This window comes from Embiotoca jacksoni, unplaced genomic scaffold (genome assembly GCF_022577435.1).
Source record: "Embiotoca jacksoni isolate LCO1_2020_lvr unplaced genomic scaffold, fEmbJac1.0.p SCAF_7, whole genome shotgun sequence".
Classification (NCBI taxonomy): Eukaryota; Metazoa; Chordata; class Actinopteri; family Embiotocidae; genus Embiotoca; species Embiotoca jacksoni.
Window position 1 is genome coordinate 6482099 of NW_027185425.1, and position 26857 is coordinate 6508955.

General features: G+C 41.1%; 2 protein-coding genes across 10 annotated transcripts in view; one reads left to right on the forward strand and one right to left on the reverse strand.

Moving 5' to 3' along the window:
- LOC138215111 (focal adhesion kinase 1-like) overlaps positions 1–1790 on the forward strand; it is a 61249-nt gene extending 59459 nt beyond the window's left edge. For all 9 annotated transcript variants that reach the window (XM_069177129.1, XM_069177130.1, XM_069177124.1 and 6 more), the window contains one exon: positions 61–1790. In XM_069177129.1, coding sequence (XP_069033230.1) covers positions 61–187 — 127 coding nt within the window. In that variant the 3' untranslated portion in view covers positions 188–1790. The remainder of the gene's footprint in view (positions 1–60) is intronic.
- A 4140-nt stretch (positions 1791–5930) lies between these two features.
- Positions 5931–25494, reverse strand: col1a2 (collagen, type I, alpha 2). The gene is made up of 50 exons (XM_069176252.1): positions 25313–25494; positions 23507–23511; positions 22064–22099; positions 21470–21553; positions 20744–20800; positions 20412–20456; positions 20217–20270; positions 20017–20070; positions 19826–19879; positions 19657–19710; positions 18973–19026; positions 18645–18689; positions 18327–18425; positions 18110–18163; positions 17684–17782; positions 17214–17258; positions 16890–16988; positions 16721–16774; positions 16502–16609; positions 16347–16400; positions 16144–16242; positions 15882–15935; positions 15607–15705; positions 15449–15502; positions 15287–15340; positions 15112–15165; positions 14685–14738; positions 14542–14586; positions 14185–14283; positions 13855–13962; positions 13693–13746; positions 13526–13579; positions 12250–12303; positions 12047–12100; positions 11764–11871; positions 11434–11487; positions 10837–10890; positions 10580–10741; positions 10359–10466; positions 9828–9935; positions 9526–9579; positions 9317–9424; positions 9136–9189; positions 8875–8982; positions 8679–8732; positions 8311–8418; positions 7913–8156; positions 7550–7734; positions 7172–7414; positions 5931–6992 (listed from the first exon to the last, which is right to left on the reverse strand). The coding sequence occupies exons 1-50, from the start codon at positions 25380–25382 to the stop codon at positions 6846–6848; spliced, it is 4059 nt and encodes a 1352-aa protein (XP_069032353.1). The 5' UTR covers positions 25383–25494; the 3' UTR covers positions 5931–6845.
- Between the last annotated feature and the right edge of the window lie 1363 nt (positions 25495–26857).

Sequence of the window (26857 nt, forward strand, 5' to 3'; positions counted from 1 at the left end):
TTACCGTTTTATTTTTTACTGCGGTGATCACACAGTAACTGTTTCCTGTCTTCTGAACAGTTTACAAAAGGACTACAAGAAACAAATGCTAATGGCAGCTCACGCCCTCGCAGTCGACGCCAAGAACCTGCTGGACGTCATCGACCAATCACGGCTCAAGATGATCAACCAGACCCGCCCACATTAGCCCAGGATCCAATCAAGCCGGAGTTTTTTTTTTTTTTTTTTTTTTTTTTGCCGCAGCGCGTCCAGATGCAGGACAGGGAAGGAGGGGCGGAGAGCGTGATAGTTCTTGGTCAATAAATAGGAGATTGGACAATGTGATGGATATTTGAGATGACAAGAAGGAACTGATGGAGCGCAGACATCAGAAACAATCAACCCCTCCTCTCCTCCCTCGAACATTCACCGCTTCCCTGCTCTCTGGAAACAGACATGTTTTTGGTCGATATCGTGTTGTTTTGTACTTAAGTTGCATCATTGGCTTTTGTATCCAGAGACACAACTCTCCTCTCCCATCACGTATCCTCAAAGATCCTTTTTTTTTTTTTTTTAAATCACCCCTTACTTTTAATCTTTTAAGACAGTGGATCCATTAAAGGTTTCGGAGGCTCACTTGAAGGACTGCGCAGGTGTTTTGGTGAATGGACGCGCCAAGATTTGCCACACAAACACACAACTAACTCTCTCCATGTACAGGATGTGACAACTGGAACTGAAGAGCCAGCATGAGGAGGATCATGAAGATGTTTTCATAATGTTGTTGTTTAAACGTGCTTTTATATCATTAATTATTATTACTATTTTCAGCCTCGACTCTTGCAGTTTGTCTCATTAGGTTTTCAGTCTTCCTCTTGAACTTTTTATGAGCAGAAATTATTTCAGCTTATTACAGCTGCTCATAAATGTCATAAGTTCATCCTTTTTTTCCCCCCTCCTCCCTCTCTAGATCTCTTTATCTCAGGCACCAAGAGATGGCATGAACGCTGAATTTTGAAGAACCAACTAAATGTCTTTTTTTTTTTTTTTTAAATGGAAAAAAATATAAAAACTGCCACAGGCCACTTTTTAAGTTAACTTGCATAGTAAATATACAAAGAAGCTCTATTTTTAACACATTTCTGAGGCATGAATTGTTAGTGAATAGTGGAGAGGGATGAACAGGAAGGAGAGCGGAGGAGACACAGCTGACAAGTGGAGGGAGGGTGTTTTTTTTTTTTTTTTTTTTTTAATAACAATGGAGGTGTTCATTATAATTTACAGTAGTACATTAGTACTTAGCTAGTAATGCCAAATGAACTGCATTCGACACAAAAGTAATATTTCATTTAAAATGCTCGAATATTGCTTGACTTGATAACACAAGAGCAAGTTTAGAAACAGTCATTTTTATCAAAATTTCCTCAAAAAACAAAGTAAAGATTATGACGTTTGCTGCGTATATTGAGCCCATGTGTGTTGTTTCAGAAGTGAGCTTGTTGGTCCCTGTTCATGGGGTTTATGATTTAAAATATCCCACATAGCCCCCCCCCCCCCCACCCCGCCCCTTCCACCCCATCTTTTCTACCTCCCTCCACTGGAGTTATTTATTCTTGTATTAATTCTCTTCTTCCGGTCTGCCAGCGTACATTTCTCCCTGTTATCTGTCCTTCCCTTCAGCTCGGTCTTCCTCTCCTCCCTCTCTGATTCTCTCACTGTTACCTCTTCACTGAGGTGAGCAGTATTCTCAGGAAGGAGACACGTGTACAGTTGCTAAACCAAGCAAATAAAACACTGTTATTATGAAAGAAGCATCACTGCCTGTTGTCTTTTTTGTTGTTGTTGTTGTTTTTTTTTGTCTTGTTCCCTGTTCTCTTTCTCGTCATGTTAATTTTGGTCATTTATAATTCTACATTCAGACTTATTACCCACATTTAAAGTCCTGCATGCATTAACAAAAGCTGTTTGAGTGGCAACATCCAAATGATTTAAATACAACCTTAAACTTTTATACACTTATTTTAATTTGGAATGCTACAAAAAAAGTATTTTAATTATTATGAAAAAATACAGCAGGCAAACAAAAACCGAGAATAAGATCCATTCAAAGTTCCTCTGACTGATGGAGCGCATCGCTGTGCTCCAACGTTGAGGAAAAACCTTTTACTTCAGATTTATTTTCCTATTTTTTTCTTGTCAAATATTACTGGCTTGGACTTTTTGGACATAAACAAAACAATTCAAGAGATTTTCCGTTCAACTCGCTTCATAGTTGATGTTCGATTTTTAAACCTCTAAGTTAATGGAGTCCAGAGCTCGGAGATAATGAGAAATGCAGGTACAACGCAGCATAACAAGGCTGGTTAAGATTCAACTTTTATGTTTTTTGTTTCATATTCCACATTTTGTCTCTTTTCATGCACCTGTTTTTTTTCCCCTCTGTAGCATTAGCCTGCAAAAGCAAAATGTGCCCCGTTAGCTAAGAGCCTGTTTTGATAATGTTACTGAATTAACATTTAAATATTTACGTTTGATAAGTGTTACGGGGGAGTTTGACTCTTATTTCCACCTAATATCCACAGAGGCGGAATGGAAGCCTATAATAGGTGCATAAAAAGTCAAGTTGAAAATGTTTTTTACTTTAAAAAAACAATAACAAAAAAAACCTGTTTCCTGAACCCCTCCTCACAGTCAAGCAATTCAGATGTCCTCTGTGGACTTGTCCTACTGCTGGCCACACCGTGTCCCCGACCGTCCCCAGTCTCGCTGGACTCGGCTCGCCATCCTGGACTCTTCCAGGTTCTATCTGTATCTTAAAACCAACCTACACAAACAGTGCAGACTAATACATGATTATGTTCATTTCCTGTTTCGAACATGAGACCTCATTAACTTCTCATCTTTAACACCTTATCATGTATAACCAACTACTAAGGGTCATATTTTGGTCGTCTGAAATATATAAAAAAGACATACTATAGCTTGTCGTCCAAAATATGAAAAAAAAAAAAAAAGTCATACAATACTATGTCGTCCAAAACATGACAAAAAAAGTCACGTCAACATGCTATAGTATGACTTTTTATTCATATTCCGAACATATATATATATATATATCATTAATATTATTATTATACTATAATATAATAAGACTTTTTTTTCCATATTCATTCATTCATAACATTCTTATTTTGGATGGTAGTATTTTTTTGGGAGGCACAGTAGTACAGTGGATAGCAATGTTGCCCCCTAGTGAAAAGGTTGCGAGTTTCATGCTGGCATGCATGACATACTCCAATATTACTTTTTTTCATATTTTCAACGACATACTATAGTATGACTTTTTTTTTTTCCAGATTTTGGACGACATGCTATAGTAGGACTTTTTCCTCATATTTAGACGACATACTATAGTATGACTTTTTCTTCATATTTCAAACATATACATATATATATGTTATTAATATTATTATTATCATAATATAATATGACTTTTTTCCCCCCAAATTCATTCATTCATAACATATTTTGGATGGTTAGTATTAGTTTGGGAGGCACAGTAGTACAGTGGATAGCAATGTTGCCCCCTCGTGAAAAGGTTACGAGTTTCATGCTGGCATGCATGACATACTCCAATATTACTTTTTTTCATATTTTCAACGACATACTATAGTATGACTTTTTTTTTTCCAGATTTTGGACGACATGCTATAGTAGGACTTTTTCCTCATATTTAGACGACATACTATAGTATGACTTTTTCTTCATATTTCAAACATATACATATATATATGTTATTAATATTATTATTATCATAATATAATATGACTTTTTTTCCCCCAAATTCATTCATTCATAACATATTTTGGATGGTTAGTATTAGTTTGGGAGGCACAGTAGTACAGTGGATAGCAATGTTGCCCCCTCGTGAAAAGGTTACGAGTTTCATGCTGGCATGCATGACATACTCCAATATTACTTTTTTTCATATTTTCAACGACATACTATAGTATGACTTTTTTTTTTCCATATTTTGGACGACATGCTATAGTAGGACTTTTTCCTCATATTTCAAACATATACATATATATATGTTATTAATATTATTATTATCATAATATAATATAATATAATATAATATGCCTCTTTTTTTCCCAAATTCATTCATTCATAACATTCTTATTTTGGATGGTAGTATTTTTTTGGGAGGCACAGTAGTACAGTGGATAGCAATGTTGCCCCCTAGTGAAAAGGTTGCGAGTTTCATGCTGGCATGCATGACATACTCCCAATATTACTTTTTTTTTCATATTTTCAACGACATACTAATGTATGACTTTTTTTTCATATTTCCAACGACATACTATAGTATGACTTTTTTTTTTTTTTCATATTTTCTACAACATACTTGACTTTAAAAAAAAAAAAAAGAATAAAGGACATAACATGACTTTACAGCTGCAGATATCAAATGGTCAGTGCTTGTACAGCCTTTTATCACCTTGGCAGTGTCAAAGCTGTTACTGTTGTCAATTCCTCCATTCATCATGTAGTTTCACAGGATCGACCTGCCAACCTTCAGGTGGTGAACCTGCTCTACCAGTTGAGCCACAGTCACCCACAACATTTGCAGACACTGCTCTGAACACATTGATGTCCGTACAACAGACACTTACAACGACATAGATCATCCAACCTGCCTGTCATGTTCAGGTTTGTACCATGAAACATTTCATCATCAATACGCAACATGCCAACACATACAATACATGGTTCGGTCATGGACATGACTCCAACGTAACCCGCTCCGGACCAGGTTAAGTTTGCAGCATCAGTTACCATGGTGATCTAGTCAGCTTCGTGACACTGACAACCCTGGCTTTAGTCTCAACATACCTCGCTAACCCACTAATCTCGCTTGGTAGTACACCCCTCAGAGTTGTTGTTTTTAAAGTAGATTAGTGGGACAATAGATATTGAAATTTATCATGGAGAACTAAAGGGTCTGGAAAATAATATAATAATCGAATAATCGTTGCAGATGAAATGTAGTGAAAAGGAAGTATTTGCCAGGAAGTGTTACGTCAGTCTACTTAAGAGCAGCGCTTGAGTAAATCTACTTTGTGACTGCAACTGAAGCTACAACGTCAACAGCAACAAATTGTGACCCTGGCTGTGTTAGAAATTACAGTGAGCGTTTGCAGCCTGAGGTCTGTGCTGTTTAGGGTCCAATCTGTGGTTTTATATCAGTTTTCATGCATTAAAGAGAATGGAGATTCCTGTGTTCTGCTCACGCATTTAATGCCCAAGGCATCTTGTTTGCGTCCCTGTGCTCAAACACAATTTGCCTATTTGACTGCCCATAAGTCTAAGTGTATTGGACATGAAGGAGATGCTGATAACAACAAGCCAGACTGCCGTCCAGTGGTTATAGAGGGTCCTGCAGGTGATCTTAAAGGCGTTATTGCCTCAACTCACCCTGACTAGAACTATACTTCTACATGTGGAGGTATTATCAGATTACAGTTTTCACAACTTTTGTATTCTATTCTTCCCTCAACATACTCAAACTGAACTCATGACTATATTCATGCATCAGTGCAATTCAAGCCTTGATCCAAATCACAGAAATTTATTTGGATGCAAAAGCTGTATTATGCAAGAAAAATGCAACATGAGAAGATGCATATTTACAAGAAACAATGCACGTTAGTAATCACACATTGGCATGGACAGTGTAAACAGAAATTTACTGTACATTAAAATTGGATGTACTGTTGAAAAGCAAGATAAAAGGGGGGGAAGGTAAATCAGGATACGGCTGTGCTTCCACAATAGGAAGATGTTTAAATCGGTGATGATATTTAAAATCATCAGCCAAACTAAAACCACAATACAGTGACACACCTTCAATAGTGTCATTAAAACATGAAAGCACTTAAGTCACTGGGTAGTGTGTTGTGGAACATTGGACATGCTTTATTTCAGAACTTTTCACAATTTATTTAAACATCTCACATATACAAAATAGGTACAATAGACTTTGTGGTGTCATTTTTTTGAGAGAGAGAGGCCGCCGAAAAACCATTCAGAACGGGATGAAATATGTGCTGTCAGTATGAACACTGGGCGTGGGGGTTGGAAGAGTTAAAAAGCCTGAAAAGACAAAACAAAACAAAACAAAAAAAACCCTCTAGAAAAAACAAAAACAAAAAACAAAACAAAAACCAGACATCAGGTTCAGAAACATTCCACCTGCTTAAAGTGGGGGAGTATCAGGGGACGAATGCAAGACTCCTCAAACGTCAATACAAAGTAATACAGTAAAAAAAAGTGGTTTGCTCCACAGCTGCATATTAGCACCATAGATCTCGGCTTCAAGTACCTGCGCACCTTCCGATATGGGACAAAGCTCGAAGCATTAGAAGTCTGAACATCTCGGTTGTGGACCCAGGTTTTGTCAATAGTATTTTCTTTAGGTACAGGCATGAGGTAGTTTAAACCTTTTTTTCATGGAAATTGTGGTTTTAAACCTCCTCTTTGGAAGATATACAAAGACCACAAAGTGATGCATACTCTCAGCGTTTTTATTACACTTCTTTTATTTTTTACAAAAGGATGACATGATGTCCCACAACAAGGTGTTTTCCCGCGTCCCTTTGGGTTGCTGTATTAATTTGCATTGCACAAACGCTCCGTTTAGTCCATTCAGTCCTCTCCGATAGTTGCCCATCATAAGCAAGTGGATGCGCAGAGAGAAATCAGCATTCAGTATAAAAAAAAAAACAACACAGAAAGAAGGGCAGAGATTTTTGTTTTTTTTTCGTTCTTTCTCTCTTTTTGGTGTTAATTTAACATGAGTCTATTTATTTGAAACAGACTGGGCCAATGTCCAAACCAAACTCCTGATCAGCTCCACCAATGTCCAAAGGTGCAATGTCGAGGATGGGCAGGCGAGATGGTTTATTCGTTCTGTACTCAATCACTGTCTTGCTCCACTCACCAGTGTGTCTCTGCAGGGGTAAAAGAAGGAAAGGAGAGATTTAATAGCAGAATGATGCTGTCAAGACTAAACAACGCAAACCACAAAGCTGTAACACAGATCAGCTGTGTCTTGCAACACAATAACAGCTTTAAAACATCACAGAGCAATGACCGAGCAAGACGCGCAAAGATACAAAACGCTACTCACAGTGCAGCCGTCCTCCAGCACGGAGAAGGTGAAGCGGCTGTTGCCCTCAGCTCTCAGCTCCACGTCGTTGGAGCCCTGGAGCACCACAGCCTTCTTCAGGTTTCCGCTCTCACCATCCATGTAGGCAACGCTGTTCTTGCAGTGGTAGGTGACGTTCTGGCTGGCCTGGTTGGACAGCAGGCGCATGAAAGCCAGCTGGGTGGCCATGCTCTGGTGGCTGAGGGTTTCATCGTTGTAGGTGAACTGTAAGAGGGGAAAGTAAAAACAATGACTATTTTGTATGAAGTGAATATTACATTGGTGATTTCCTGGTCTTGTTTGATTGTGTGGTGTTAAAATGGTTTGATTTCAAATAAAGAAACATGCCTCCTCGCTCACCTCAGTACCACCGTTGATGGTCTCTCCGAACCAGACGTGCTTCTTGCCCTCGGTGCTTCTGTACCAGTTCTTTTGGGCGATGCTCTCAGGGTGGGCATAGATGCAGGTCTCGCGGGTGGTGAAGTCGCAGAAGACCTTGATGGCATCGTTGATGCAGCCCTGGTTGGGGTCAATCCAGTAGAATCCTACAGAGCAGGAAGAAAACATAGTCAAACCAATGGGAAGACAGTAGTTTTACCTTTTTGTTTTTATTTAAAGGCATAACTGAATAAATTAAACACATGGGAGCCAATAGACATCAAAACCTTCCTAAATGTGGGACTATATTTGAATCAAGGAACTTTCAGATAAAGTGGCGCTTACCGCTGCTCCAGTCGGGGTGGCTGAGCTTGATGTCACGGCAGGTGCGGGCGGGGTTCTTCCTGGATCCCTCGGGGGTGAGCAGGTTCTCGATCTGAGTGTTGAGTGACTTGATGGTGGCATCAACCTCGTAGTCCTTGGCTCTCAGAGCGGGCTGATCAGCTCTGTACTCATCGTATCCAGAGACATCGTATCCACCACCAGCAGGGCCAGGAGGTCCGGGCAGACCGGGAGATCCAGCAGGACCCTAAGATGGATAAGACAGCGGCTTGATATGGACATAACAGCTGCAGTCGGATCCTTTGCAGGGGGAGCCATTCATGTATAATAGCACTAAACTGGTTTAGAAATGATCAAAAAAATGTTTAGGAAGATGACAAGCTGAAAAGAGTTGAGCTTACAGCTGGTCCAGAGTATCCAGGGGCTCCACGAGCACCAGGAGCACCCATAGTTCCATGGCCGCCAGCTCTGCCGTCCTTACCAGCGGGTCCGTGAGGTCCAGCAGGTCCCTGAAGTGGAGATCATCACATTACACAGTCAAACGTTTATCTTTTGAGGGAAATCCTGTGTCATGTGCTGTCAAATTTAGAGGGGCTGTACGTAAGTATGCGCCTGCGTCAAACAGTGTGAATGTGACCTCAGTCAGTTCTGCTTATTTCTCATGATTACGTATTGAAAAGGGCACACAAAATCTTCACTGTAACTGCTGTGGATACAGATAGAAGAAAGACAACACTGGCATACTGAGAGCAATAAGGTTTCCACTCACTCTGGGTCCAGCGGGTCCGTTTTGTCCAGCAGGTCCACTGTCACCGGAGGGTCCCTGTAGGAGGAGAAAAAAATGTCACTGAATGTCACCGCAGTGACAGCAAGACGCTCTCTGGATGGCTCTAGTTACATCATGGTGCTATTACAAATATTTATATATATTTTTGGTGCATTTTTGTTGGTGTGCAGCTACTCACAGAAGGTCCAGGCATTCCCTGGAGACCAGGATGTCCACGCAGACCCTTCATGCCTCTCTCTCCCTTGTCTCCAGCACCTCCCTTCTCACCACGGGATCCAGCAGGTCCCTATAGACACATGTATGCACAGAGGCAGAGGCGTCAAGTCACTGGACTAGAGTACAATTTTTAATGCACTCAAGGAAGATTTATATGCTCTGAATGTAGAAAACTGAACACTATTCTGTCTGTCATTTCTAAGACCTTGTTCACTGTACTTACAGCAGCACCTCTAGCTCCAGCGGCGCCAGCAGGTCCAGTGGCACCTGAAGGTCCCTAAGGACAAAGAAAGAGAGGAATAAAAAAAAAAATAGTGAGTGAAGCAAGCAGATGATTGTGGGTGCATGTACCCTGAAAATGATGCTACTTGAAAAAAGGTAATTTAGAGATTTAAAATAATTACAGCTTCTCCACGGTTTCCAGGTCTGCCAGCAGCTCCGCTGGGTCCAGCAGGTCCAGGGGCACCAGCAAGTCCCATTGATCCAGCAGATCCAGGCTCACCACGATCTCCCTGTGTACGGTGGACAGGAGGACATGCAGGTCAGAGAACAGTGTACTGCAGGTGTGTGTGTGTGTTCTGAATATGGTTTAATGTGTTTACGAGGACATTACCTTGAATCCAGCAACACCGGGACGGCCAGGAGGTCCATCGTTACCAGAGTTACCCTGTGGAGGGAAAATAATATTAAAGTTCACATATTGGTTCCTGTTGGGCTACCATGTCGAATTGTAAAAAGTCCATTGACCAGTCTCATAAAGAAAAACAAGTCATTTTTAATTGAAGCTCTCGCATATATGTTGTTAAAATAAGTAATAATAAATGAAGTATATTCTCGTACTCTCTCCCACCTATTCAGAGGTCATTATTGCTGGTCACTGGGCTTCTTTTTTTAATAAGCTTGTCAAATCCTTACCTCACGTCCAGCCTCTCCCTGGGGTCCGGTCATACCGGGCAGGCCAATGTTGCCAGGGGGACCACGGGCTCCAGAGGGACCAGCAGGTCCAACTCTACCAGCCTCTCCCTGTGATACGACACAGAGAAAAACAGTGGGTCAAACCCAGTCTTCATACAGTATGTGGACCAACTCAGGTCAAGTTCAGGTAAAGTGCTGATATGCATGAAATTATTTTGTTATGTTCTAGAGATCTTCCCAGTGCGAAGGTACAACTATATTTACATTGGTGAGATCCTTTCAAATTCTTAATGATGTAGTCTTGCGCCAGTCTGGCACTGATGTCCGTGCATATTTAACATCTGGCATGCAAGAAGTTAAGTTGCGTAATTTATAGTTTGACCAGATCGACTGCCAATGCACCTTTAAGACAGTTCCACAATACTGCAGTAATAAAGTTGAAATGATAAATCACTAATACAACATGGCTTTTAGTGGGTCACAGTGCAGGTGAATGTTTTGGTTGGACCATTAGTACTAATTTGTACATACACCAGCACCAGCACCACCAGGTGAACCACGATCTCCTCTAGCACCGGGCAGACCAACGAATCCCTGAAGTCCAAGAGGACCACTAGTTCCAGGAGCACCAGGAGGACCCTAAACACAGGAAGAAACACATCACACATCAGTGAGTTCAGGATGGAGAACTATACAAGCACAGGAAAGTTGTGTATATAATGGTATATTTTGATTAAAAAGCTATAACGTACAGGTGGACCAGATTCTCCAGAGGGTCCCTTCTCTCCAGCAAGACCAGCTGGTCCAATCATTCCCTGCTCTCCAGAAGGACCAGCGGGACCAGAATCACCACGGAGACCACGAGGTCCATCCTTACCAGAGGGACCAGCGAGGCCGGGAGGTCCAACAATACCCTGAGTTGAGTAAGTGAAGGAGAGTGGATTAATATCAAGTTTACGTGTGTGTATGTGAGTTTGTTAATAACCGTAAATACAAAATCAGTACTCACGGCGGGACCAGAAGCACCAACTCTGCCGGCAGCACCAGGGAAACCAGTCAGACCCTGACGGGAAACACATACAGAGGTTATACAAGGGCCATCAATAATATCAGGTGTGTGTAGGTTTGTGTGTGTGAGTGGAGTGAGAGTTAATACAAGGATATCAGAACATATAATGCAATATTTTGCGATCATGATAATCATTTAAAGGTCATTTTGATGTTGTGACGAACACTACCAGAGCTTTCTGGTTGATTTTCTTTCAACTTTACTCATTCCTATTTGTGCAAGGCTAAAAACGAGCACCATATTGATAAATGTGTTGGCTCAAGCTGCAGGAAAAAGGGTCTTCATTCAGCTTGTTTTGGGAAAAATATTAAAAACTAGAATAACCACAAATTGAATAGTTCTTCTTTGATGTTTTTGGATGATCATTAGGTGTTACGAGAATTTTTACTTGATGTAAAAAGCCTGCAGAGCTATTGTGAGCGTGTGTGTGTGTGTGTGTGAGAGAGAGAGAGAGAGAGAGAGAGAGAGTGGGTGTTTGGCAGGTAAATGTTGTGTGACAATGATTAAATCTGTATAGTTGCATGTTTCAGTACTCACAGAGGGACCCGTGTCTCCACGAGCACCAGCAGGTCCAGCAGGGCCAGAAGCACCCTAGAAGAAGAAAGAGGTCATCATTTTATTATTTCTATCTCATCGGAGTATACAAACTACAATTTCAAATTTGATCCAAGTGCTGATGCAAAGCTAACACTCCGAAATAACTTATGATGTCATCCCAAAGCAGATGCTCTCACAGTATAGAGACTGATATCGAATTAACTTAATCACACACCGAGACCAGTATAGCCTATCAGAACTATTCCAGTCAGATGAGATTTATCAATTGCCATTGCCAGTGTGTGTGTGTCCAGTATGCGTGGTACTAACAGAAGGTCCAGACTGTCCAGCGGGTCCAGATGGGCCAGCGGGGCCAACCTCTCCCTTTGCTCCACCGGGTCCACGCTCTCCTCTTGCTCCGGGCTGACCATCAGCACCCTGCAGGAAAGGGAAGGCTGCGTCAAAATCTGGGTAAGAGTGGTGAGTGTGTGTGTGTGTGTGTGTGTGTGTTATGTAACTATTTATTCATCTTTTTGTGTTGATCATGATCTGGGGAATAAGCAAGATATGTGTATGGGATAGTGTGTTTGAAGGTGATTGGCTGTGGGCTTACAGGGGGTCCGGCGAATCCAGGAGCTCCAGCAGGGCCAACCTCTCCGCGCTCTCCCTGTGGACAACAAGCAGTTGGTCAGAAAGAGTGCCTATACTGGTACATTAAATCCCTGTGTTCTGCTGAGGTCTTCATCTGATATTTACAGTGATAAATGTCACAACAATACATTTCTGTAAATCAGGAAGTGATCCACAGCTACTTACAGAGGCTCCACGAAGTCCAGCGGGGCCGGCAGGTCCGAAGCCACCGCTCTCACCCTGAAGGAGAGAACAAGGCAGGCTTCATTAACTGAGCATCATTCCACCTATCTGTTGATTTATCGATCTACCATCCAATCTATAAGTTTGCACACACAAACAGCACTTGCTTTCCAACTTTCTTATAAGTTAAATCGTTTTAGTTCTATAGGCCTGGAGTCATGCTGCAAAAGGCCTGGTTTGTTGTTTTTTTGTTATTTTGTTTCCTTGCTGTGTGTTCTTCGGTGACTCTGAAGTGTTTTTGGTCCTTGTTTAACTGTTGACGTTAAACCTTTCTCCGAACATATATTTTGGTGTCATTTTCATTCTTCCACAGGTTTAATACAAATAATTATCTCCTCTCTAAAGCCTGGAATCCTTGTTTAGTTTACACTTAAAAGGAAATTGAATTGAATTGAACTGGACCCAAAATATTTCTGTTCATTTTGCTTAACAGTGAATTTGAAAAACAAGTCAGCTGATATGAATGAATTTTGAAACTTGATTAGCTGATATGAATGCTACAAATAGAAATCCTGTGTTTCGTAATCACTTTCTCCCTGAGGCTTCAAAAAAGAAATAACAAGAAGCATGGGAGTTCATATTTTCCCTGAACACCCTTGTTTCGCTTAAATTTATTTTCACATGTATGTGTAAAAGTATATGTATGAGTATGAATGGATGTATATATGTTCATATATCATTATTACTAATGCACTGAACAGTCAGAAAAAAATGACCTGAATATTAAAAAAAAGCACTGCACGGGGCAACATTAATCACTGCAAACTGGAAAAAAACTGAAAATAAATATCTATTCAATTTAATTTGTTACATTTGTTTTTATGTTACAACCCCTCTCATTGTACATTGATTTGTAGGTAAGTAATTCATGTAATTTTATAAAATAACCACTAGATGGCAGTGTTGAGGTTCTAGATTCAGGGACGGTGCTAAGTTGGGGGTAATTACAATTTCTGTTGCAGAAACGTGAGTGGTCCAAAAATACCGTGTGGGCTTGCTCAGCAATTTATTACAGTATGAGAATGCTGCATCCGCTCATGACTGTCCATTGTAGGTCAGCGGTACTGGGGTCTCTCTGCCATTTTGAATGACGTTGGTGGTGACCATATTTTAGGTCACATAAAAAAAAATATCGACGGCATTTGTTTGTATTACCGGCGAATCCTAGACACACACCATTCGGAGTTTTTTTTTTTTGGTGACTATAACGCTGACTTACCTTATCACCATTGGCTCCAATGGGTCCAGGAGGTCCAGAAGGTCCAGCCATACCCTAGAAAGAGAGAAGAAGCGACACTGAGACCAGAACTCTGGCTGAGATACTCAAACTAATGAGTAAATGGATACAAAAATTTTGCCAAGTGCCGGCAGAAGAGTTTAACTTACACGGGCGCCATCTCTGCCAGAGTTGCCGTCAGGGCCTCTGTGTCCGCCCTCTCCCTGTAGGAGAGAGAGGAAGCAGGTGTAAAACAGACAAAGAAAGAGAAACAATACGCCCTCACTGAGAAACGCCCCCGTTATTGCAGATGGTAGATGTTTGGCACTTACCTTCTCTCCTTTACCTCCAGGAGGACCAGCGGCTCCACGCTCACCGGGCATGCCACCAGGTCCCTGATGTCCAGGACCACCAGCAGTTCCAGCAACACCAGGCTCTCCCTGGAAACAGAAAAACGGACTTTGGTTCATTGTTGCACTAAACGCATCTTTTTGGCAAAATTCAAGACATAAAGATTCGCCACAAAAACTCCACAAGACCTGATTTTATTCAGCAATGATGTGATGTCAGCAAAACTCTGCTACTGTTTGTGTGCTCAACATTTTCAGCTTCATTGTAGCCTTTGCTTCTGATAAATTCCCAGGGCCATGGCATCATCTTACCTTGCCACCATCGGGTCCAGGGGCTCCAGCAGGTCCACGGGCTCCAATTGGTCCCTGAGATCCAGCAGCTCCAGCAGCACCAGGATTACCACGCTCTCCCTGGAGACACACACACGTTTTATCATTTATATGCAAAAGTAATCTTCTAAAATTAGAAAACATTTCTGAGAGGGTTTTTGTTGCTTTAAAGGTTTGTGTATTTTACTTGAATTAAGAAACCTTAATAAAAAATAAATAAAGGGTCTGGATTCCTTTGACACACATAAACCCATAACATATCAAGGCTCTACTAGTGTGTGAACATCCGGCTGTACTTCATGTGTTCAGACAAACAAAGGTATGGACAGGGGATCTCACCTTGGCACCACCAGGTCCAGCAACTCCCTGGTCTCCGGGGATACCCTGCAGAGACATGACCGGTTGGTTAGAGTATGTACTGTATGGATGTTTTAATACTAATAATGACATTACGTGAGAACTTAATATGTTTGTTTGCTTACTCTGTCTCCAGACTTGCCAGCCTCTCCACCAGGTCCAGCGGGTCCAGGCAGACCCTGAAAATATCAAGCCACAGCATGAGCTCCCAGGACATCAACAGGAAGGAAGTGAGCAGGGCAATATGATGGTGTGGATAAAAAAAAATATTGCATAGAATTGGTGACAGTGTGGAGGCCTTTTGTTGTTTCTTAGAATTTCTTAGCAACACTACTTTTTCACAATCAGCAGGGAAATGGCTTTTTACAATAAGATTAGTGCATCTGTAAAAGACACTTCTGTTACTTCTGTGTGTATGTTTCCACATTCTTACAGTGAATGATATTAAGAAATCACAACATTGGCCTAAAGGGCGGTAAAATAGAGTCCTGTTTGCCTTAATAATACTGCTCTATTTTGCTATTTACAACGTAATTAGAAATGAATCCAAACCTGGAAGCCAGGAGCTCCAGAAGATCCCTGCTCTCCCTTCTCACCAGGGCCGCCCTGTACAAGGAAGAGAGAAGAGTTACAAATGGCACAGTGTTAATTATTGTAACAAAATCTTTTCATGATGTTGTATTTGAATGCTACAAAATCTAATCAAGGTCCACGTAAGGACACTCACAGCAGGTCCAGTGGCGCCAGTGCCTCCGTTGTTGCCATCAGCTCCAGGGGCTCCCTACACGCAAAGATAGGAACATGATGCTGTAACAGCTAACAGTGGAGGAGTTGCTTTATTTGGCTGTTGATATTTTATTTATAATTATATCATGTGTTTTTGACGTACTCTCAGTCCAGTGGGGCCGGTGGCTCCTTTGTCTCCAGGCTTGCCAGCCTCACCCTGAAGGGAAATGCAAGTTTAGCACGAGTTGTGAGAAAGTTAAAAAAAAAAAAAAACAAGGAAAAACCTTTTTGTTTTTTAATTCTGGCTTTATTTATGCTCACAGATGGTCCTTTGGGTCCAGGGAAGCCAATGTTTCCGGGCTGGCCTCTAGGTCCAGTTGGGCCGGGAGGTCCAGAGCGTCCATCTTGTCCAGAAGGACCCTAGAGCAGGAAACAAAGAGTGCCAGAGGACATTATGTAAAGTGTATTAATCTGGGCAATGGTCACTATTACAGTTACAGAATGAGACCAGCAGAAATGCATGCATTTAAAAATAAAAAATGGGGAATAATATTAACAATAAATTCTAGTTTATTATGAAATTCAGGTTCACTTACAGCAGGTCCCTCCTTTCCTGGGGGTCCAGAGCTTCCAGGGCTTCCTGGGAGACCCTGTGGAAGCAATACATTTGTCAGTCATTAAGATATACACAGCATACAACTGACTCCTTGGGTTACTACTTTTACTTTCCAGTCTTACTGCTCTAAACTGTTCAATTTGCGACAGGCCAAGTCTCCCCTTGAGATTTGATTTGCTAAACTCGGGGAACTCACACCAAGATTAGATCCAACACTGTTCAAGAAGATTCAAAAGACTCACTCTGAGTCCAGCTGGGCCGGGCTCACCAGCACGGCCAGCATCTCCAGGGGGTCCACGAGGTCCACCAGCACCAGTAACACCACGAGCACCAGGCATACCCTAAGGAAGGATAGAAGAGACCAATTATGAGGAGAAGATTTTAACAGATGACAAAATGTTGACTGTAATTGGAAGTATAAGAGATTTGCTTGTTGAATACTCACAATGGGGCCAGATCTTCCCTCAGAACCAGGCAGACCACGGCCGCCAGGGGTGCCCTAAAGGTGACACACAGGCATTAACAGCGGATCCTTGTAACATCATTCTGGATGTGGTGCAGGTGAAACATGACCATTAGAGATGACAGTCTGGTACTCACTCTAGCTCCACGGTTACCAGAAGGTCCGGTGGCACCAAGCTCACCAGAGGGTCCTCTCTTGCCCTCCTCACCCTGAGGTCCGGGGGATCCCTGAGGTCCAGAGTTACCCTGAGGTAGGCAACAGAGAAGATGAGGATCATAAACTGCGTCAGCAGAGGTTTCCTGAAATCATTTTGGTGACATTTTAAATTGATGAACAAGATCAGGAAATGAACGTACAGGCTCTCCTTTGGGACCGCCATCTCCCTTGATGCCTTGAGAACCAGGATCTCCCTAAAATAGAAACAGATAAATATGTAATTAATCAAAAGAACAGTCATCTGCATAAAATTACTGTCAGTGTACTGTATGTAACTTGTGGATGTTTTTGTGTTGATTGTGCACTCACAGCCAGGCCTCTAGGTCCAGCAGAACCCTGAGGTCCCTGGGGTCCAGGTCCTCCTCTTGGTCCGGGGAAGCCAGGAGCTCCAGCAACACCAGGGGTGCCCTAAATGCCAGCCATAACAGACAGGTCAGTAAAACACCTTCATGTATCACCCTTTTCTCTCAGAGCAAATTTACAATAAAATGCTTGGTCCATACATGCTTCATGAACATGATTCAAAAAAACCTGATTATGCGTCATATACACTAAAGTATAGGTGTAACCTCCATGTGACCCTAGATGACCTTTGACCTATGCATGCACTTTTGGTACAAGTCGAATACTTACAGCAGCTCCCTTGGCTCCGTTCAGGCCATTATTACCGGGGTTACCCTAAAGGGAAAGTATCAGAAATGAGTCAAACCTATTAAACAAAGAAAAAACTAAAACTGAGATAAACATCACAATGGAAACGATTATATTTGACTTTTTAGAAGATAAATAAGTGAGCATAAATCAAATGTAATTAAGAAAGGAGATTTTGACCTCTGGTACTTTAATTTAACATTATAACATTGAATATCAAATCCCAATATGACTGCTCTCTACTGTTAACAGAACTGAGCAACTCAAGCAGTTAGGTAATATGCAAATGCAGCGATGTGTATGAATCATTTGTGCCACAATATTCATAATTTATTATTAAAGTCTTCTTGAAATCAAGAGTAAATCAAAGTCCTCAAAGACTAATAATAGTCCCAGGCTGGGTTACAAGTGACAGGAAAGTGAGGAGGGTGGCAACATCTTGGTCTACTTACAGGGGGACCAACGGGCCCACCAGCACCATTAGATCCAGGCTCTCCTCTAGATCCCTGAGGTCCACCTGGGCCAGTAGATCCAACAGCTCCAACTTCTCCCTGTCAAGGACAAAGAAACATCCACAATCAGACAATGCATCAATATAACTTGGTGGTTATTGCTTTTATAGTTAGAGCAGCAAATGAGATATTAGAGTGTCTTTGTTTTGGTTTGTATTTAAGTGGGACAACAATAATTAAAATGTGAACGGGGTGAATGAATGGTGTTTTAGTGACTGCATCAACAGTTTCACAGTAGGTGGAGGTGTTCCATATATGATTCATTCCCATGGGGATAGTGTAAGAAGATACTGACCCTGTATGTCAATAAGAACGGTCTCTTTTTGTGACACTACAACATGAGAGAGGAAGTGACATCACACGCACCTTGGGGCCGGGGCCGCCGGGGAAACCTGGGGGACCAGCAGCACCAAGAGGACCCTGGATAGAGGAAGAGCAGCCGTGATGTCAAGATACATGTCGTTCAGGTCAAAGTTCACATAAAGGTCAAAGTTTAAGACATGGGTGCGGCTCGAATTTTATACACAGGACAGGGTTTTATATAATGATTTACAATGATTTATATCTTATATAAATTACTCACAGCAGGGCCAGCAGGTCCAACATTGCCATCAGCACCACGAGCTCCAGCAGGGCCACCAGGCCCAGCACGACCTCTCTCACCGGGCAGACCACGAGATCCCTGAAGGCAACACATACAACATTTATTTTACTGCAATCATACAAATGGCAAATGGTGCATTAGTGTAAATAAAATGAATTAAAAATACATCCAATATGGCTGTAACAAATGGTACACGAGTATATAAATAACTGTCACTGAGAAGAACAGTCGTAAGAATCTACTTTTAAAGATATCTTGCATGTACAGGTCAATCTTTGGTTAAATCAAAAAACTTACAGCCAGTCCAGGACTTCCAGCAGCTCCGTGGGCACCAGACTCACCCTACAAGGGAGGCAGGAAAATAACATGATGAGGTATCTGGACGTGTGTCAGGGTTATAGGTTAAGAGGCCAAATCAGAGAATTGTGTATTTCCTGAAATACAGTTAAAGAGGTTTCCTACACTTATAGCTCATTAAGAGTAACTGTATAGCCACGGGTTCTTGCAAAAAGGATTACATTAACAAATAAATAAGGACTTAAAGAAACTGGAAACTAAAACGAATCAAAGTATGTGGTGGAAACATTTGTTGGTGCAGTTGCGTAGAAGTCAGATGGTGCCTTACCTTGGCGCCAGCGGAACCGGGCTCTCCTTTGCGTCCATCCAGACCAGTGTAACCCTGAAACACAGAGGCACAGAGATGATGAGAGATGTCACATTCATGGCAAAAGATTACAAAAAAAAATAAAAATGTAAAAAAACTGGTGGTGCACTGCTCCAGAGAATTAAAAAAATTGGGACTTTGAGAGGAGAAAAGGATCCATGTCATAATAGACAATCCAGATTCTCGAGGGAATGTGGATAATCAAGAAATATGCTTCTTTGACTTCTGTGAATAGTTCAAAGGGGAGAGGAGACATTTAAAACTTCATATGAGCTATTGAAATGTAGTTTCACAAGAAGCTTTACATCTGGCTCCAGCTTATTTGGAAGATCAGACCCTAACAGCCATGTAGTGACCTCCATCAGTAATGTTTGTTCCTTTCTGGCAATCTAGCCATTTTCAAGCAAAACAGTGGCTAAAAACTTCAGTGGCAGTCATCGGGCACTTTGGTTTGCTCGGGAAAAAGGAGCTGAGGTCCATAATCGCTCCCAGTGGTGCTCATTATAACAGTTTAAGTCCAGCACACGGGTGTCTCTTCCTCCACTCAATTCTGCTTTGGAGCATTTTTTTTTTTCAAGCCAGTGGGACTTAGTTTAGCAGGAAGGGGCAGGTGGGGGTCAAGCAGAGGAAAAGATGGACACTCACTCTGTGTCCCTTCATTCCTGGAAGTCCAGGGGTTCCGGGGAATCCGCGAGCACCCTGCAATTAAAACACAAAGAAAATATTACTTCCTCCGCGTTTGCAATACAAATGCCTGTTCAGATCTGTTTGTGGTCTCTGAGTCATCCTCCATGTTTTGGCGAATGTTTCTCACCTGAGGGCCGGCGGTACCTCTGTCTCCGGGCTTGCCAGGTCTGCCATTGTTACCCTGGTAGTCAACAAAACAGACTTTAGCATTTGATAGTGAAACAACAAAAACTGCAGCAGCAACTCAAAATAACTCCAATAAGATTATATATAAAAAAAAAAGGGAAGAAAAAAACCCAGTTAGAAATGTGTACATACATCCTCTCCAGATTTGCCAGGAGGTCCAGGGGGGCCACGAGCACCAACAGCGCCCTGCGAAAGAAAATCACAGCATTAAGATCTCATAGCTGAACTATCAAGATGGCATCAGCTAAGTCAGTCTGACAATAGTGGTGAGCACAAATGACTCCAGTTCTGTTCACATAATAAATTGTGGATATTTTGGAGGATAATCTTACAGTTTGTCCAGGCTCTCCGGGCTCACCAGCATGTCCTGTGTGTCCCTGAGGCCCCTGTTGAATGAGAGGAGGCCTCGCATTTAGTCATCATGCCAACAGGATAAAATATTAAGGGTATGCGTAGGAATATGAGTAATTGGTCAAAGGTTAACAGATCATTATATTGGGTATGTTTTGGTGAGAGTTTCAACTTACAGGGGGTCCAGGAGGTCCGGGAGGTCCTCTAGCACCCATTATACCCTGAAAGGAAGAAATAAGTTAACGATCAATTGTTAAGAAGTCATTTGTCATGAGCGTTACTAGAACTGTTTCAAGACTGAAATCACAATTCAAATATGTGACAAACAAGAAACTTATCATGATCTATATTTATTGACGTATGGGGAAGCACACAAAGGCACGTATAAAGAAAACTGTAGTAATAAACGTGGACTGATGTGGCTGCCTGGAAATGTGTGTTTTGGTGTTACACACATGGGTGCGTGTCTATGTGTGTGTTGCGTTGAGAGAACGAGAGGGGCCCTCACCATGGGTCCCATGCCAGGATCAGGGGCTTTTGCACCATCATACTGAGCAGCAAAGTTCTGTTAAACAAAATAAAACCAACAACCACAGATTAATCACCCCGATTAACACCTTTGTGCATACTGATATACAAAAATTAAAATAGTACAGCATGGCAATTAGACAGGTAAAGGAGTCACCAAATTCAAATACTGAAAAAGCTGACATTGATCATTGTTGTTCCAGTTGTCCACACTTGTTTTACCATTAAAAAAAATAAATGTTTTTTTTAAAATAAATTAGCACATATCTTCACTTGAAAAGTTATCGACCAAAAACTGCAAGTGGAAGAGTTTTTTAAGGTTTATAGACTTTGAATAGATGTTAATTGTAACAGCGGTGACCTAATTCGGTATCATGTTTCAGAAAGGCCTCGAGGGTCAAAGGTTACAGGATTTTACATCATTCATGAGGCAGCGAGGTCAATAGAGGTCAACTAATACAATTAAGGAGGAGTTTTATGGAAGTTGCCATGGCGACACAGAGGTGACAGCAGAAAGCCAAATGTGGGTCCGATTCACACATCAGACACATTTAGCTGTTTTAAACTGCAGTTTGCAAAATGAGAAATATCCAAAGTCATTTTAGAGCCGGTGTCGCATTATAAACCACATTTGGACCACATTAGTATAACACAGTTTCGACAGGCTGATTATTTTTTTTTTTACTAGTATAAACATTAGACTTACTCCTCCAAGTCCAGGGGGACCAGGGGGGCCAGAGGGTCCAGGGAGTCCAGGTTTGCCATCTCTTCCATTTGGGCCCTGAGGACCCTGTAAAACACAGATGACATGAGTGAGTGAACGCTGTGGTTAAATTATCAGCTGCTGATATTCGATAATGCAGCCTGTTAATTTTGCAGAAGCTAAAAGGCTCATCATGTTGTGAATTTTCAAATTTTATTTCTTAAATAAATACAAACATTATTTGTGGATTAATAAATAGATAAAGCTCAACCCCTATTGTAGCAAATTATGTTTTTATAGGATATAATGAAAAGGCCTAATGTCAGTGGGAATTGTGGGAACAAATGAAAATATAAATAATAGTAATTAGATCTTTTTTGTAAATATGATCTATCCAATTCGTTCACATTATTATTAACATCAAGGGCTAAAACTATGGCTGTCGGTGTTGTAAACAAAGGGGTGTGGCCTAATGAGGTTAAAAGGTCAAATGATGTAAACAAACACCAAAGATGCTTCATAAATATACCTCTTTAAATAATTAAATTACATGTTTGTTTAATTGATCAAAAGCAGCAGAGTTTCACTTCAGCTTACCCTGTCACCTCGAGGTCCTTTGTCTCCTCGGGGACCCTGCGGCACAAAAAAAAAATCACTCAGTCAGACCACAACACGGAGCAGATGGCTCAGTTTGTTGCTTTAGCAACATGTCATCTCCAGACTGTTCCTCTAGCAAAGCAGGCCACTGCATCTCATCTACACCTCACTAAATATAATTGAATGCTCAGAGCAAATCTGAATTATGTTTTAACAATCTGCTATTTTGTAATATCAATAAAATGTGTAAATAAACGAACTTGACCGTACAGTAAGAGTTGTAGGAAGTTAAAACACATTTCAATGATCAGATCAAACATCACCAAGATGCCCTGTGATCTTCTCAAATTTAACCAATGCTTCACATGTCTGATATGCCACACTAAAAAGTGCTAAATGACACATAAGAAACATGTTATGTGCTCACCTTGATGCTTCCCTACATAGAAAAGAAGATAAATAAATGTAAGATGTATTTATTCAGTCTTTTCAGGGTTTGGCACATGTGTAGGCATAACTCAAACATTCAGCTTCATTACTTCAGTGCATAAGCGCAATGATGAGTGGCCAATTTAACAAAAAAATTAAATAACTCAACATGCAGAAATACTTTCACAATTATAGATGAGGCATGCTCGTGCAGATACAGGAATTAATATGAGAATATAACAGAGCAATGTGCATGTGATATAAATGATCAACATGTGCACAGAGATGCTGAGAGGCAACATGATGAAGCGCCTAAAACCAGACTCAACAATCTCTTAGCAGTAAGAGCATGTCAGTCCATGGAGAAAATTATATTCTGACACATGACCAGAAACACAAAGTGCATTTTAAAAAGCTGGTGATAAAGCTGCCAACACCATGCTGATAGGTGTTTGGGTTTTGGCAATCTCAATTGTGAGCAGAATCATTTTAAATAAATGTGATTGAGGTACTATATTTGGCATTTTTAGTGTCATCGAAGCTGAAATGTCAGCCTTGACTCATTGGTCTGAGACCAGGTTTTAGCTTCTGAATCAAATCCAAATGAAGGAGCAGCGGAAGACTTCAAACTGACCCAAAGCCAGTTGTGAGGGGCAAACCTCCCTCTGCCCCCTCTCTGCTGTCCTCAGAAAGGATCCTTTGTACCAGGCCCCATGGGTGCCTCATAGCGGAGGTTTTAGCTTTCACTGACACAAAGTTTAGCCAATAGGACCCTCACCTATTCATGAACGGGAAGGGAGAAAACTGCAAGCAATAACTTGGTTCAGAGGTAGGAATTTCTAGAATGAAACGCTCTGCCATCGTTGAGATTGCTCAAATGGTCAAGGATAACCGAGACCACATCTTTCATGGGATGTTTCACAAGTTTTGGAAGAAAAAAAAAAAAGGCAAAGTGACAAGGTAAAGCTAACTTAAACATATATTGTTTTCATTGTAGCATGCATGCATACTAACCGAGACTGTGGCATTGTGGAGATGAGGAGGAGGAGGAGGCAGAAGATGGCAGGGAGAGAAAAAGGGAATACTCCGTTAGAACATAATAATCAATTTTAGGGCAAAACCTGATAAAGAAAACAAGTAATTTCCATCCATCTGTGTTTGTTAACCTGTTTTTAAAGTGTCATATTCTCTTCTGCATGACAAAAAAGGCCTAAAAAAAAAAAAGCACACACTAATCGCAGGGTGACTGCACTCTACCAAACTAAGATGCATTCAAGTCCTAAAATAAAAATGGTTGTGATTGTGTTAAAGTCATAGCTGCCACATCCAAAAAGAACTGCAGAGAATAATTGAAGTGAGGAACAAAGATAGGTTTTTTTGGGTGTTTGGATTGTTATAACATTCATCTCAGGCATAAATATTGTGTCAGAGTTTGGGAATATTTACACTTCACATATGGAAATGTTGAACCAATTCTTATCTGAAACAACTAGCTTTCCTGCATGTTCCTTTGTTAACACACTGTTTGAAGAATAAAATGTCTCAGCCCAGCTATAAACGTAGCTGACGCCATGTCTACACAGTTTGTGAATCACAGCAAACTTCTTCAAACTGTCTGACGCTGTAATGAGTGTGAATCTCAGTTTTGCAGCATTCCAGATATTGAGGCTGCAGCTGCGAACAGGCCTGAACAGGTAGTTCATCCCCTGGGGACAGGAATAGTTGGCCTGCCACTGCAAACATGACATAAAATACAAAATTTATCAAGGGAATATATGACATCTGTTATTGATAACATCTTAAGATTGCTGCAATGATGTTAAAGGTGCCATTTGTCATAGGTCTGGGACAAAAAGGGGAATTTCAGTGCAGTCTGATGACCGTATTCTTCTTTGGTGGCTGATGTTTGTATCTCTCATCTATACTGTGCTGCAGGTGAACATCAGCTGCCTTCTATGAATCTGGACCCGCGAGTCATGGCTGGGTTTGACACGCTGAGACCTCCCCATGAACCTGACACGTCAAGTCCGACTCACACCACAAGGGTGCGCACTTGGACGTTCAAGTTGATGTAAGACTATTCATTTTCCTATTTCAGGTAATATAATAATGTAAAGGTTGCCAATAAGATTAAACTTAAATGCTTATTTTGTATCATATCTTTAAACTGTTCTGTAATTTGAATTATATTTAACCATACTTGCATTAACTATAAAGACATTCTTAGAAAAGATTTAAACAATCTAAAAATCTAGAATTTATTGTCATTTCTACTTTAGCTCTGATCAAAAGGTTTGTCTATTTAGGAGGAGAAAATCAAATTGGTGCCAAGTAGGTGTTTTCACCATTGTCCACCAGGGGGAGACATTGCAATTGCTTATGAGAGAGCGTCATTCCCTGGACGAGTGGATGGAACAATTGTACAACGCCCCACAAAGCTTTTCATCCTATTTCTAAATAAGAAAATCCATATTTGACCTATTTTAATAACTTCACATGCATTAAAAGATTTGAAAAGACACAAAGCCGACTACTTAAACGTCTCTTTCAAAGCGAGAAAACTTTTTTTTTTTTTTTTTTCAGCAGTGCAACTTCTCCCTCTCGGAAACTACTCAAATCATGATAATTGTATCCTTGGAAAAAGTGAAGAATCCTCTGCATGAGCTCAATCCGTTGAGTTTTATTCAGCAGTGCTTAGAGCTGTCTTCAGGTTGACCATGATGTAAGTCCCAAACAAAAGCCAAGCGCAAGATCCTCAAGTAGTGGGACCCGAAAAAAAATATCCATCATAGAAAAAAAAGAGCAGATATTCAAACTTACATTGACATGATGCTAGATATGAAGTTACTGCAAGCAGCAACAGAATCCGGGTATCCACAAAGCTGAGCATGTCTAAACAGACATGCAGACTCCTTGTGCCGCTGAGCCCCTGTTTTTAAACCACCTTCAAGCAGGCATACAGTTGTGGTGACGAGAGTAACTCCAAACAACGCAGAAACCTGCTGCCGTGATGCTAGAATAATAAAGTTCTGTCAGGCCTATTTATACGGCAGGAGGGTCCCTGGTCTGCGTGTCAAAAGTCAGCCCACTGGCCAATGAGAGCAGAGAAACCCAATCTGACTCCCATCCCTCTGCAGCTCAGAGGCAGTCATGTGGTCCTGCATCTCCCTGCCTCTTCTCCACCAGAAACCGTTTGGCAAAGCTTTGGCGATGATGACGAGTGCAACGTTTTAATTAGATCCATTCTTTTTGAGGACGTGGACAGCGTCGAGGTTTAAAAGGGAGAAGAAGGCCTACGTTTTTTCCCTTTTTTACGGGTTGCTGTGGATCCGGAGTGTCAGTACTGAGATACGGGTGCCGGACATTCAACCTTGCGCGCAGTTTAGGTTTGTGCGTAAAATGTGGCCGTTTTGGTTGCGTGTGGGTGGGCACTGAGTGGGCTTGGGTCCTTCTGTGTTTTTTTGCTTTGGATTTTTATTATTATTATTATTATTACTTTGATAGAGATTTTTTTGATGATCAAAAACAGTGGAGTACTGTTGTTGATGTAGCCTATTGGAGCTGAATTGGAATGCACTTATTTTGTGCCTTTTTACTCAGGGATTTATTGAAAAAATATGACGGCTACAGCATCCATCTCACGTTGCTTTGGAGGGCATTCTAGTTTGCTATTTTCAGTTGTATGTGGGTACCAACATCCGTTATACGTCAAGGAAAATTTTGACTTTTTTTTTTTTTTTTTCCACACAAGCATATAACACGTGTACCAAGCATTTCCTAACCAATTTTCACTTTGTGTCAAAATAAAACTGTTTCAGTTCTGACATCTGGATTTTCTGTAACAGTTCCAAATACGTTTGATCTGTTGCTTGATTTATAATAAACTAAAAGCACTTAAGCATTCAGTGGAATGCAATGGTTCACACACAGCACACAAATACGACTGAAGCTTCAGACTGAAGAAAGACAGGTGTGAGGAGAGATCTAGTTTAAACTTTTCTCTCTCTCTCTCTAAGCAGCTCACCTGCCCACATGACCAGACATGTCATCTTCTCTACCGCCACTCCAGCAGCACTGAGCCTGGCCTTTACACTGCCCTGCATCACACACTCCCTGTCCATTTTAGTGAGTGAAAAGAAACACATTTCTGCATGCAAATGCAATAATGAAGTGAAGGTTTAACCACCATAATTTAATGATCCACAAACTGCATCTATTAATTAGAGACCAATGTGAAAGATGTGTTTTTTGTTAAGTTAAATTCATTGTTGTGCCACAGTATATACAACTGTGTATCTCAGCATATATGGGAAAACGTTTCTGGGCTGAACCAGTGTAGTCGCTTAACAACAGATTGACTCAAGT